This window comes from Hippocampus zosterae, chromosome 12, assembly GCF_025434085.1.
Source record: "Hippocampus zosterae strain Florida chromosome 12, ASM2543408v3, whole genome shotgun sequence".
In the NCBI taxonomy this organism is placed as follows: Eukaryota; Metazoa; Chordata; class Actinopteri; order Syngnathiformes; family Syngnathidae; genus Hippocampus; species Hippocampus zosterae.
In genome coordinates this window covers 1482881-1497193 of record NC_067462.1, presented here as the reverse complement: position 1 = coordinate 1497193, position 14313 = coordinate 1482881, and the positions used below count along the sequence as shown (strand labels likewise).

The window sequence follows — 14313 nt, the reverse complement described above, 5'->3', positions numbered from 1 at the left end:
GGGGGGGCCGTCCCACGGTCTCCGAGAACGACGCTAAAAAGTCCTACACGTGTTGCTGAAAAAGAGCCGACTGAGTAGTAATGATGACTTTTTCCTTCACCAGACGCCCCCCCCCCCAACCCCCTCCCCCAGTCAGCATGCGAAGGGGGAGACATATTCCGCCTTTGCATGAGACAGATTTGCCATTTTGTATTGCGTTTGGGGGAAGTTAAGTCGTAGCGGCGCCCAAATTTGTCCATCTCAAGGAAAGGTAGTGGTGGCGGCCATTTTGCTACTTGCTGTCGACTGAAAATGACGTCACAGTTGAGCCCCGGACAACTGTGATGTCATTTTCAGCTGACAGCAAGTGACAAAATGGTCGCCCCCTCCCCGAGAGAGCTAAAAAGGGGTGCGTTTGGCCGCCCAAATTTGTCCATCTCAAGGAAAGGGTAAGTGGCGGCGGCCATTTTGCTACTTGCTGTCGACTGAAAATGACATCACAGTTGAGCCCCACAACTGTGATGTCATTTTCAGCCGACAGCAACTGGCAAAATGGTCGCCGCCCCCTCCCCTGAGAGAGCTAAAAAGGGGTGCGTTTCGCAACTTGGCTGGTATTCCCTCAAACGCAAGATGAATGAGAAGGCTAGTGCGGGAGTTTTGACATCTGAGAAAGTCGCCTTCGGTTTTTAGTTTGGTTCTGATTAGTCAGCGCTTCATGGCAACGAAAATAATAGAAAGGGGGGGGGGGGGGTTCAACGTTAAAGGGTTTTCATTAGGTTTTGCCAGGAACTTCCCTCCTTCTGCTGCTTATATTCTGCGTCTTCCAATTCATATCTCTGCTGTCATTAGCACGGGTTTTTAATTCACTGTAGATTTTTTTGGGGGGGGGGGTGGATTAATCGGTTATCGAATCGGCGTGCATTTGTTTTGTCGTCACGAAACGGTGACTGGGCCGTTCTTTTCAAATTTTCAGCAAACTTTATGGTTTGACGAACCTTTGGTCCATGTCCTGTAACTAATTAACTCAAAACAACAACATCTCATCTGCATTCTGTCGGGCTTCCTGTCTGGAGTTTATAAAAAAAAAAAGCCATCGGGGAGTAAAACACTCCTCGGACTGTCACGGCTGTTCACGACCGTTCGGCGCTATTGGAAGCTCATCTGTAAAAAAATTAATAAATACGGTTTGCAATGCTCCGGAATAGTCTGCCACCAATAAACGGTTACATTTCCAGCCATAAATAAGCAAATCATGACTCTCCAAAGCCATTTTGTTCACAAACAAAAGGTTTTGTTCATTCTGGCGAGCATCTGCTGGCGGTTTCTCGAAACCTCTTGAGCAGCAAAATCACGCACGGTGTGCTTAGCCACATTTCATCCATCCGGCTTTTTTTGGAAGGTTTTCCCAGCCCGCTCGGTCAGCTGCGTCACAAGGAAGCAGTCACAGCAGCAACGAAACGGTCAAAGTTTTTCACGTCACCCCCCAACCCCCAAAAAAACAGAGCATTGTCTGGGAGGAAAAAAAAGAAACTTAATTTAATCACTCAAGACCGCTAATGAGTCCCCATGAGAAGATGAAATCCAAATTTGCCTTCTGCCTCAACACGGAAAGACTTGATGCGATCACTGCGCTCGTATCTTGGCCTCCGTGCCCGAGAGCGTTTACATGAGTGACGAAATCACAAAGGACGAGCCCCCCCCCCCCCCCAGAAATAAATAAAATATGACTAAAACCTCTTGTGAATTGAGAGAACAAAATACCTGCTCGGTCAAGTTGACAAAACCTGAACCCCCTTTCGAGTGCCTTATGAGAGTTGACTTCTCCTGGCCTTCTTATTCAAGAGCGAGTGCACTCCAAACACAAGAGCACGTTACGCTGTCTGCTAGCTCTTGCGGCGCGAGGCTTCAGCTGGAACGCTTTCGGCTGATCTTAGCGTTATTGAAATGACACGTCCCCCCCCCCCCCCCCCCGGTGTGAGGCGGATGGATGACGCGCTTCGCACTTACCAGAACTGACATTGTCCAAGGCTTCCTGTTCGACGTCCTTCTGGTGGTAATGGCGGATGCAGAGCCGGCTGTCGATCTGGTACAGCAGCGCCGGGCACAGGTAGGTGAAGTGGCTCGGGGAGATGAGCGAATCGGGACTCAGCCCGTAGTGGTGGAGGAGCTGGGTCAGGTTCAAACACTGGGAGAGGAGAGAAGGGAGATGTGGAAAAGGCACTTTTCAAGTTGGCGCTGCCCATCCGCCTCGAGTCTGAAATCAAACATACCCCCCCCCCCCCCCGCCCCCACACCATTCAAAAGGATATTGGAAGATCTTGTCATTCTCTAATTTGATCAAATGAAGATTTATCCAAAATACTCCACATGCTAATCGGTCATTCAGCAGTTTGAAGCAAGCTCTTGCTAGCCGAATCGTATAGCGGCCACGGTCGAGCGTCAAAACAGTCATAGGGCTAATGCTAATGTGTTAACAATTTAAAAAAAAAACACGTTAACTCTTCTACCGTGTTCACTTTTTTTTGTGCTCATTGAAATGTGTTCCCACAGCATCCCAAAATATGCTACTAGCTTGACCATTCACAAGATAGCCAGTTAGCCTGTAGAAAAATCTCTACTTGAACGGGCAAAAGTGACATCATTTTTGCCCGTTCACATTCTTCAGCACATTCTTGCTGAGGGAGGCTGTAAAATTTCCCCAGTGCGGGACAAATAAAGGATATCTTATTTTGTCCGCCTGTGATGTGGCGGCTACACCGCGTCAAGATCTGCCAATTTTCTTTCCAGTCTCTAACACGATCACGTCAAAGCAAAAAGTCAAGCAGAGCTAGCTACAGTTGGTGTTGTTGTTTTTTTTTCGACAATTAGCATTAGCTTCTAGCATCTACCATTAGCGTCACCCATATGGATCTGCTACTCTATGTGACAAATGCCTGGCAGTTCATGATGGCTTTAGTTTGTTTGCTTGCTTGTTTTTTTTTGGGGGGGGGGGGGGGCTCAGACATGGTATCAAGGTGTCTTTGACCCGCGACGGTATTTAGAGGCTCTACCTCCTCATGCTGGTGAGGCAAGCCACTGGCATGCGCAGAGCTCGCTTCTCGCTTGTTTTTATGAGAATGGCCGCGGCCGACTCCGTTTCTGTGGTCGTGGTTTTCGGACAGCGCCGCAGTAGATGAGAGGGTTTTGTTTTGCCCTCGGACCCTCCCCGGCTTCCTTGGCCTCTTGGACTTAGCGTTTGCGGGGGCGGGAGAAGACCGCAGGTCCACCGGGGCGGAAAACGAATGCTCGCGGCCGGCCGGAGGCAAAGCCGCGCCCATCGGAACGCGTTCGGAATGACGGCCGCCGTCGTCTTCGGCGTGATGGTGATGGTGACCGTGCTCCACGCCGTGCGTATGGTCGTGGTTATGATCGTGATCGCCATGATGTTTATGGGAGCGCTCTCCCGACGCGCCGGGAGGCGTGACGGAGGCGGCGCTCTGGTCGCACCGCGCGGGGTCGCGCTCCGCCTGCGGATGGGGGGCGCTGGGACTGTCGTGCGCCTGCCCGCCGCCGTGGGCTTTGCCGTGCGAATGGAGGCCCTCCTGCACGTCCAGGATGTCGAGGTGAGCGACGTGGTCGTGCCCGAGGTCATCGTGGGCCACGTCGACCACTTTGACTTCGCCGAGACCCAGGCTGACCAGCATGCTCTGAAAGCCTTGGAAATCAAGCCGGTCCTTCCGCCCGTAGCGCCCGAACAACTGCTGGATGTAAAACCGCTGCTCTTCCTCTAAAGGCACGCCGTCGGGGAGTGCCGACTCGGCAGGCGGGGAGGCTCTCGTCACATAGGGAGCCTCGGAAAGCTGCAGGTCGTTGTGGGCGTGGCCGGCGTGGCGATGACCGTGATGCTGCTGCCGGTGGCCGTCACCGTGACAGTGGCTGGATTGATGGCATAGGAAGGTGAGCAGGCACAACAAACAAAACCTGGTGTGCACGTGGACTCGCATTGTGCCCAACCTCTGGTCCCCTGTACAAGAAAAAAAAAAGAAAAAACAAAGCTCAAAACACGCCGTTTTTTTTCCTCGCCTCGGTCGCCAAAGTTTTTGGTTGCCAAGTTCAATTGGACCCGCTGCGTAGTATTCAGATACTCGGCAAAGCGAATACAACGGAAAGCACGACGTGGCTAACAGCGGAAGCTCTTTCGTGATATTTGGAGTCGTGGCGACGTTCCCAATTCTGCGTTTTATCACCCCAAAGATGCGAAAAGCAGCGCAACGGGCTCGGCTCACGGGGGAAAATCATCACGCGGCGCCGTATCGCTTCTGAACGCAATATTCAAAGCGTCTACATTGCGCTGAGAATTACACATCTAATAAACAAGACAAGCCTTCCGGAACACACTACGGTCTTGGAGAATTGAGCAACAAATTGCTCAGCCACCCCCCTCCTGACCCCCCCCACTGTTAAAAAAAAAATAGCCCGAAGCCGCAATATCACCGGAGTCAAATGATCCTCATAAGGTCTCCAGTGAAGCCTGGGGGGCATGCGGGGCCAAGAATGCTGGCAGTGGGGTTGAGGACTCAATCGGATGTCAGATGAGCACGGCCCCCCCCCCGGCACGCGGCAAAGGCGAGACGGTCAAGCGCAGGTTGCCGCTTCTACGTCACGTTTACACACCATCAAAGATGACCAAATTGAGAGCGGCCCGTGCCGCGAGCTTCAAATTCAAAATTCATATGAAGAACTGGGAGCAAAAATATCGCGACGAGACGTGTAAAATCGATTATTTGGACATATTTGGGCAAAATATTTTTTTTCGAAATCAAATTTCAATTTAGTTCAGAAGTAAACGTACCTCAAAAATGAGTATCGGCGGCTACGTCTCTGCTCTCTGAGCGAAGTGCCATCGGAGCGGCAATTAACGGATGCTAGCCATGAGCGTTAGCTCGTCGTCCGCTTCGGCGGCGAGTTGAAAGTGTTTATTTCACGGTCAAATGCAAATGAAAATTTCGAGATGGCCTTAAGAGGGACAGATTAAGGTAAGGTTACGTAACCTCGAACTGATCAAAGACGCGGCACTTTCGTAAATGAGCACTGATTCCGAAAAAGAAGGTTTTGGGTGCGCGTTTCTCCGATAAAAGATGAATGGATAAATATCTCCAGACGAGTGACGAAGAGTGCTGAATTTTAAAGCGTCACGTTTTCACCAAAAAGGTAAAATTTGAAGTCAAATAGGCAGAAAGAAGACCAAATCTTCCACTTTTTGCTTTTTAAAAAGGAAATTCTAAAAATTTAATTCTCATTTTAATATCTTAGCCAGATATACTTGCAGACTACTTTTTTATGTTGATATGGCGACACAGGGATTCATTTTAGGCAGTGATAGCAATTGTATGACCCCCCCCCCCCCCACCTCCACCCCCCGCAACTCTTCAACATGCCTAATCTACTACGGGTGGGGTGGGGGGTCATTCATCTGACAGATACTGTATCTGATGAGGCAGTTTTCCATCAACCAGGAGACTCCATCAAGACTTTCTCAGCTCCTGACTATTAGTGAAATATTTGTGAAAATTTCACATTCCCGAATGCAACTTTTGCCCCCCCCCAAAAAAAAACCCAAAACAAGAGGATGGCAATTTTTATTTGTGAAAATTTCACATTCCCGAATGCAACTTTTGCCCCCCCCCCCCAAAAAAAACCCCAAAACAAGAGGATGGCAATTTCTATTTGTTAAAATTTCACATTTCCGAATGCAACCACATGCTTTTGCCCCCTACCCCCGACACATTCTTTCCATTCTCCAAGTTGCCCATTCTCAAATCAAAGTGTGCAAAGGATCTACTTACCCTTTTCGGGGGCGTTGAATGAGAGGCGTGAACTCGGGAGCGACGGCGCGCCGACCGAAGGTTCGGCGTCAAGCGTGGCGAGAAACGTTATTTCACGGCTGTCGGCGGTGTTTATAAACACAAGACGCCGGTGACCTATGAACCCGAGCGCTGATAGGATCGGGTAAAGGCAAGGCCCTGTTTGGAGAGCGCACCCTCCCCACTAAGACACAGAGCGCCGACTGTGTTCTCTTGTTGACAGCGGCCGCCTCGACTTTGGGGAGGGAACACCGAAACAAAAGCCGCAAAGCTGCTATCTGATTCTTCTTGTGGCTCTGGAAGTGGCCAATTGAAGAGTGCTCCATTTTGTGGCCTTTTGTCAAGATGCGAGGGATGGCTGGACTGCGGAAAGTCATTGAAAATAAAACTGGGGGGGTCGGGGGGGGGGGGAGGCTCGAAAGAGAAAGTCCAGTACGAGGTGGTTGACATGTGATTCCCTGGAATTTGCCCAGAATGGCTGATTCAAAGCAAAAGGTCTGAATTTCTGATGACATTTTCGGAAAGGTTTCCTTGAGACTTTTTCGTGCGTGATCGACGCGTCTGCCGTATTTCGCGTTGATTGGCGCAACAGGTTTGTGTTTTTTTAAAAAACTTTCCAGGGCATGCTACTCAGTCACTTTTGAGAACATCACCATCCAGTCATCAATCCATAAACTGATCCGGTTTATCCTCAGGAGGCTCGCGCGCATGCCTGAGCCTATCCCAGTTGTCATCTCACAGTAGGCGGGGGGACACCCTGAACCGGTCGCCAGGCGGGGGACACCCTGAACCGGTCGCCAGCCAATCGGTTGGGCACACGACAACCATTCGCGCGCGCAATCACAATTTGCAGTCACCCGTGAGCCCACCAGGCATGTTTTTGGACCGTGGGAGAACGCCGGAGTACCCGCGGAAAACCCACGCAGGCACGGGGAGAACAAGCGACTCGATTAAAAAAAATTAAAAAAAAGAACTCGGGGAGGCGTTTGGAAATGAGATTTGTCGTACGTAAATAATGACGAGTTTGGATGACTCACGTGAATATGCTCCCTCCTGCTTGAGACCCTCCACTTCGGATTCTGCGAGTTTCCAGCACTTCTGAAAACTGTATTCTAGAAAAAAGGGGGGGGGGGGCGGGGAGAAAAAAAATGCTGTTAAATGAAACATGTCAAGATTGGTCCGTTTTTGAGGAGTGACCTCGCATTTCATCAAATTGAGCAGGACCCAATGCGCTTTTTCGGTGACTTGTGTGGTTTATTCCGGAGACGCGACCGTAAGCCAACGGAGAAAAAGACGCCTCGTCTCGTGGCCGCGGGACGCTAACTGACGGGGGGGGGGGGGGGGGGCGCCTTCCCAATGAACCCGCAGATGATCATTTGCTGAATTTCATTCAGAAAAAAAAAAAATAAAAATCATACAACCTGCCACCCAAATGAACAAAGCAACCTTTGTACAACGTCCATTAGTCAAAGGAAGACTCGAGGCTCTGTTTCAAGTCCCTTTTTTTTTCTTTCAAGGTAAATACATGAAAACAGCTCCTCATGTTCCAATTTAAAATCCGCCCCCCCCCCCATGAGGCAACTGAATGTTTTTTTTTTACATATTTAAAAGTGTCCTGGTGCTGGATTTCTAGGAGGGCTGCTCAAAATATTTCGAGGTAAAATTAAGATGGCGCAACAGTGGCGGCGGCGGCGGCGCCCGGGTCAAATCCAGGTCACCGGTGACAGCGGGGGGTGGGGGTGGGGGGGGCAGTTATTTCTCTCGCGAGGGAATCGCTGATGCGCAAACGTCTGAGCCGCTTCATATGATTCCCACATGACCGATTCATTTGTTTCTCATGTCGGTGTCAAGCACGGGACGGCAGCAGAAGGGGTGGGGGTGAGAGGGGGGGGGGTCCAATGTGGGAACCCAACGCGGCTTCACATTTCTTACGAGAAAACAAAATTGCCGTATTGAGCCGGCGCACACGGAGGCGAGGCCGTTGGATGGCACGTCGGCGGCCCGACCGCTTCAAGCTTGAACGATGTTCAGCAGGGTGCTTCATCGGAAAACAAACCAAAAAAAAGGTCAAAGGTCAAAACGTGGAACTGATTTGGGCGCACTCCCACTTGCATTTTGAGGATCACAGATTACAGCTAGCAAAACCCTTCACGAAATGAGACGGCAGAAGAAATAAAGTGACTTTCAACGCGCGTACGAGTTGAAACACTGAAATAAGGGGAACGCTTTTCCACAATTTTTCAAATCCACTCGGATGCACGAGAGTCTTCACGATCGCGAACCGTCCCAAAATACACAACAAAGAGAATCCGGCAAAGGCGCTTATTTTTGTTTAATGGAGCTGAGCATGCAAACCCGACAAGCCGCAAACGCTGTCGTAAAGTTTCAAAGGTTGTGCTACGTCTAGCATGGTTGTCATTTTGTTGCACGGATCGGCAGTCGGGGAGTTAAAAAACAAACAAGCCAATAAAAGAAGACATGCCCCCCCTTCTTGCCCCTTACATATAACAAGAGAAATGACTTGCATTGACCCATCGGTTGGTAGAGTTGACGTACGCGCTACCGTCCCGTTTTCCGACATCCATTTGGCTAGCGGGCAAAAGCCAGAAATACAAGGAAGCAAAGAAAATAATCACTTGAATAAATGATTTGGAAAAAAGAAAAAAAAAGTATTTCAACGGCAGGAAGTGGTCCTTACCTCTGGTCCAAACACGGCAAGCACATGTACACTCTGAGCCCAAGGTAAGACCACTAAATGCTTTCAAGTCCAAAGGCTCAAGTTATTTGGGGAGGACGTCGGGAGGCACAGCGTGCGTGCGTGCGGGTGCTCGTGTGTATGCGCGCGAGCGGGATTCAAGGCAGATACATTCCGCGTGACCTGTAATATGCAGGTAATATTTACAAGAGAGTAACTGGCCAAGCGCCACGTTATCGTGGGCATCGATTGAACGTGATACTGTAAAGTGCCGTCCGTCTAAGTCTGGGGTGCCCAAACTTTTTCATTCCCTTTTGCCAATTTGCCTGACAATGAACACGATGCGATTTTCACCAAAAAGGCCTCGGCGACGACAAACCGTAAGAAGCGAACTGCCGCCGCGGGATTCCCCTGCGTTGCTTAGCAACACTCCTGATCGACTCGGTACAATTGTACTTCCTGTCTGGACTTGTTGTTGTTGTTTTTAAAACTAAATGATAATTTATTGCAAATTAGAGAGCGCTAATAATTATGAAGCTTTCCATGGTTAACATTAGCGATGGAATTCTCCAAAGGAGAATCTCCAATCTGAAGCGCGCCCAACAAGTGAGCTTTTGGCTCGCATCTTACCAATCGAGAGTACAATGGCATTTACAATTCGTCTATTTTTCATTTTTGTTGTTGTTCAAATCGAGCCCAGCAGAAGGCAGAAGCGCTTACTTAAAGCTTTCATTCATTCATTCATTCATTCATCTTCCTAACCGCTTGATCCTCACTAGGGTCGCGGGGGGTGCTGGAGCCTATCCCAGCAGTCTTCGGGCAGCAGGCGGGGGACACCCTGAATCGGTTGCCAGCCAATCACAGGGCACACAGAAACGAACAACCATTCGCACTCACACCTAGGGACAATTTAGAGTGTTCAATCAGCCTGCCATGCATATTTTTGGAATGTGGGAGGAAACCGGAGCACCCGGAGAAAACCCACGCAGGCCCCGGGAGAACATGCAAACTCCACACAGGGAGGCCGGAGCCGGAATCGAACCCGGTACCTCTGCACTGTGAAGCCCACGTGCTAACCACTGGACTACCGGGCCGCTTGTGCGGGAATAACGATGTTTTTCAAACGGGCTTTTTAAGTAGCAGCTTAAATATGCGCTATTGACTTGAGACCGACCAGGTTTTGCTCATTATAGGGGGCGGGGCAAGGCTTCTTTTATTTATGTTGCTTCATGTGACACATTTTAAACACTGAAAGTAACAGTCAAGTGAATTGTGTTGTTGGGAAATATGACTTGAGAGCATGTTTATGCTTTGCGAACACATGGTCAGATGATTTGGTCTTTATTGCACTAGTCAAGGGTTGTCCTATTTCACTCACCTGCAGGCTGTGGTGAGCTAAAACATCACGAGTGACTGAAAGCAACAACAACAACAAAAAAAATGGCCACGGTATAGTCAACATGACAGTTACTCGTAGAACAGTCATTGTGAGATATGGGACAAATAAATGAGATCTTATTTTAAGTTAGACTGGGGCCATCGAAACACGTCAAGTCATGGAATGAAAATGTATTTTGCATTCTTAAGCAACAATTCCAATACGAAAACATGCCCGTGAAGTGCAGGTTGAGCTTTTTAACCACTTGAGTTGGCAATCCTCATGCTCTACACTGGCTGGCGTATCTGCGACTTCAAAACGTGTTCAGTTTTAAGGCAGGGCCTGGCCCGCTTGATGACAGCACACAAGTCGCAATCGCCAGGAGCAGCTGCGATTAATTGATCGTGATAAACAAACGGTTGCAAATATTTGCGGTCGACTTGATGTTATCGTTATACGGATTCCTTAAAAGAATTAAATGCATTGGAATACAGTAGGTGACGGAGAATCATTTAGCTCGAGAGTGAACCACTATCTACTTCTGAACCAAGTCAATAATGTTGTATTGAACTTGACCGGATTAAAACCAATCATTTCGATCAATTCCAGGCTGTGTAAACAGAGTGGCAAAAACACAACTGGAAACCCACAACATTCATTCCGGTAACTGCCAACAAAGTTTGTTGTTTTTGTGTTTTATTTTAACACCCACATTTCTAGACATCTGCCTTTCGGCTTGATTTCAGTGCGTCCACCACTTGTTTGGTGCCAAAATTAAATTTTAGAAAAATCTATTAAACTGCTCTCAAATAGCTGGCAAACGGGCAAGCGGTTGGGTTGAAATGTATGTCGTTGTAGTTAGCCAGGGTATTAGTTCCACAAGTTGCGCTGTAAATGCAACCCTCGACGAGGCCCCCGAAATAGACCAGCAGGACTCTGCGATGACTACTTCCCTTCCAAAAAAAGCAAGATGCGCCATCAGCCTTCTTTGTCCATAAATCATGACTACCAGTGGTCAAATAAATACGCAGCAAAGAGAATGCTAGTCAACAATTCGACGTTTGCTCGCTTCGCCGCACGTGGCGAGGAGAAACACGCTAGGAAGCCCCCGTCAAAAATAAAGTGCTACAATGAGCCAGTAAGACAAGAAAAGAGAAGATGCTGGCGCATAATGAGTAACATTTCTTCCCAGCAGCCCCTTAAGTTTGCGTTGACGGGGAGCGGCTGCCTGGTAGAACGGCTAAAGTAGCTCGTAAAAAGCAAAGCAACACGAGCTAGCAGCAGACGAGCACGCAGGAAATGAGCGCAGCGGAGAAGAGCTTCCAAACGACATGCTCGTCAGTCGGGGTGTTTGCTAGTTGCGCTTCAACAAGTGCCGAGAATTGGCAAATATATCGGCGTGGGCGCCAGGCCACGCGATCGTGTCCATGTTGTTTTGTGGGAGTGAATGAAGAGGAGCGTAAATGCCTTTTTCGCGTCGTTACCTCACTCGAGTGCCGTGTGCAGCTCCTCTCCGCTCGGTACGAAAAAAAAAATGCTTCCGCAAATATGACGTCAGGCGGCGAGAATGAACCCCAATTCCCCAACGTTGCTTGCGTAGTATTCCTCCCGTTGCAACAGAGTCGGGGACAGCTAGTTACGCTGTTGGCGTATAAATGGGGTTTGTAGTACAGCGGCGAGAAAGCGCAGTATGACATACCGACTTTATTTTATTTATTTCAACTAAACTCTTAATTTCAGTCTACAAGATAAAACCAGAGAATATAGCTATTCCTTGCGCACATATTATAATATTTTCATGACAATTTAGTATTTTGTGGTTACATATTAGATTTTTGTGCACACGCTATATCTATCATGAGGTCACAATTTCACTTCGTGTATGAAAGGTACAAAAGTAAACATTTATAGTTTCTGTGTGTCAATTTGAAAGCAGATAAGTATTCACATGAATAATTTTGTGCTTCATAAGTTATGGTCGCAGGATTTTCATGAAAAAATGGGTTTGGCATGGATTGTGTTAACATTGTGCTTTTTGAAAACAATAAAAAATGTGTACAAAAAGGCAGTTTTCATGATATTCACATCAGCCTGTAGAGTTAGGAAGACAGCTGGAAATCTGAAGAAAAACAAAAAAGTAACACAAAAGTCTCACGTAACATAAAAATGACTGGGCACAGTCTATATCGATTTTCCCATCGGCATCTCCGCTCGCAGTCCTTTTTGTTTACTTTGGACTCATGAAGTGCTATATCCAAGAAATCAATGGATTGACACGCGCTGCACCGAGCAATTTGTCAGTTAATACGGCGTGAAATGATTTTGCCTTCCTTGTTAGGATATGAACAACTGACTTTAGCTGTGGGTATCTAAAAATACGAGTGGTGGTGTGTATGTGTGTGTGTGTGTGAGGGGAGTCATCTTCTTAGCAATTTAGCAGTCCAACTTTGATCCGGCAGACAATGGATTTATTAGCCAGGGCCGATAGCCACGATGAGCTGTCGGGTTTGACCAGCCCCTGCCATACAAGCAGCCTCGCGTTGCAGAGCAATTTCGGCGCAAAGGTTCCCCACAACGGAGATCACAATCCAGACACTGCGTTTTGTAAGGAGGGAAATTTTCAACATGTTTGGAAACTCACCAATTTCACTCTCATTTCATGCTCGGTTGCAAGTTAGAAAACAAAAAAAAAAAAAATCTGCCCCCAACAAAAGTTTTATGGGTTGACATGAAATTGGGTGCACACGTGTCAGCAATTGAACAGGTAATTCGCAATTCGGGTTTCAAGCACAGCTATTATTTCTTTACTTTCATGTAGCCTCTTGGCAAAATCAGACCCAATTAAAAGGAGATATCCTAGATGATGAGTGACATTAAACTGCAAACATTTACTTTTTAGTTAACTAAGTTCATCCACACCTAATGTGAGTATGCTTTAGCACGGGATAATCCAACGGTGGCATCTGATTACGCAACATTTTCATACAATAATAATCAAAGAGCAGTTTTGATCAATTTAAAAACAAGTTTCTTATTAAACATTTATCGCAAAGAGAACCGTCCTTATGCGTTCAAGGCAAAACATTTCACAAAAGGCACACAGGGTCCAAGGCAGGAATAAAATTTAAAAAAAACAATGAGATTTACAGAACGGCCCAGAACAGCGGCTTATACGGCTTACGCCGCAGGCCACTTTGCCTTTTTCGCAATGAGAATAACTGGATAAAGGAAAGGAAAAAAAAAGTCCTCAAGCACGACACTGTGCTTCAAAGTATCTTCTGATGTTGAATGACATTTAGAGAGTCGGGTTTGACTTTTATTAGAACTAGCGCGGTGACGACGGCATATTGCGGGGAGGTTTCTTTTAAAAGTTCAAGTGCTTCTTGTGCAAAAAAAAAAAGGGAGAGCATGCCAGTGATATCTGCAGCTCCAGTTTGTGAGCAAGTACAGCAGTTGCTGTTAACGCCCCCTGGCTGGACAAAACACAAGAGACTTCAAGTTATATAAGAGTCAAAGCGTGTTCACATGCAGGGGATGTCTGAGTGTATCTTGAGTTGTTGTTGTTGTTCTTTTTGTTTTTTTCAAACCGCGACTGAGGTTTTGCTTTGATACAGCACCACATAAGACCACCAAGTAAGGCGTCCATTCTCTATTGTTTTCATTTTTAGTATTATTGGTGACTTTGGGTAACAGGCTGCCGTCCAAAAACAAACGACAGTAATTTGTTGTTCCGTCCGCCTCCCATTCGTGCTTTTGGAATGCGCGAGGAAACCCAAGCAGGCACGGATAGAACAAGCAAACTTCACACAACTCCGACCCTCCGGACCTCCGCAGTGTGAGGCGGTCGTCCATCATGGTGCACTTTTAAGCAGCTATTTGGAGTCAATTCTGAGGCAAAATTCTCATCTGCTCCAGTTACAAAAATGCACGCGGTAAACATTCCGGGCTCACATTGAGAAAATGAGCTCACAAATAAATCCCAATCATACGCAGGGGAGCCTAGATACCCGATTGAAATCCTTTTTGTCCTACGCCGTTACATTTGGAGGATTTAGGTGGAAAAAAAAAAGTGCCCGAAGGTCCGTTGTACCCACAATGAAAAAAAAATACAATGGAATGGAATTTTGGTGAAGGCTACGGTGCGTAAAAACGAATTTCAGACCAACGTTTGTTTAATAAATAATTTCTACGCCGGGTAACGGATTATTAAGACCATAGTGGTCCATCCCCGCTTCGCTAGTCATGCGGGGCAATTAGGAAACATGTGGCTTGAGTTTGATAAATGAGAATTCCTGACAGAGACGTCCCTTATTTATTATACATAAACAAAGTTTTTGCAAAGAATAGCTTCAGTGTGTCTCTGGTGAATAGAGCGAGGCAGAAAGATAGCGCCGCGCTAACCCACTTGCTTGAGGCCT

General features: G+C 47.5%; 1 protein-coding gene and 2 long non-coding RNA genes across 5 annotated transcripts in view; 1 reads left to right on the top strand and 2 right to left on the bottom strand.

Annotated features, from left to right (window-relative positions):
• Positions 1-5246, top strand: part of LOC127611426 (uncharacterized) — a 63027-nt gene extending 57781 nt beyond the window's left edge. Inside the window, exon 2 of the long non-coding RNA XR_007965318.1 lies at positions 5000-5246. This is a non-coding gene — a long non-coding RNA (uncharacterized LOC127611426). The remainder of the gene's footprint in view (positions 1-4999) is intronic.
• The window catches only part of slc39a10 (solute carrier family 39 member 10), an 81084-nt gene extending 69477 nt beyond the window's left edge, over positions 1-11607 (bottom strand). The window contains exons 1-4 of one of the 3 annotated variants that reach the window (XM_052081920.1): positions 11380-11499; positions 6860-6934; positions 3030-3982; positions 1987-2164 (exon numbers count right to left, since the gene is read on the bottom strand). In XM_052081920.1, the coding sequence (XP_051937880.1) occupies positions 1987-2164; positions 3030-3962 (1111 nt within the window). In that variant the 5' untranslated portion in view covers positions 3963-3982; positions 6860-6934; positions 11380-11499. Of the gene's footprint in view, positions 1-1986; positions 2165-3029; positions 3983-6859; positions 6935-8520; positions 8687-11379 lie in introns of those variants that run through there. The other 2 variants (XM_052081921.1, XM_052081919.1) reach the window with 2 other exon arrangements.
• The window catches only part of LOC127611429 (uncharacterized), a 159658-nt gene that overhangs the window by 141987 nt on the left and 3358 nt on the right, over positions 1-14313 (bottom strand). The window lies entirely within an intron of this gene.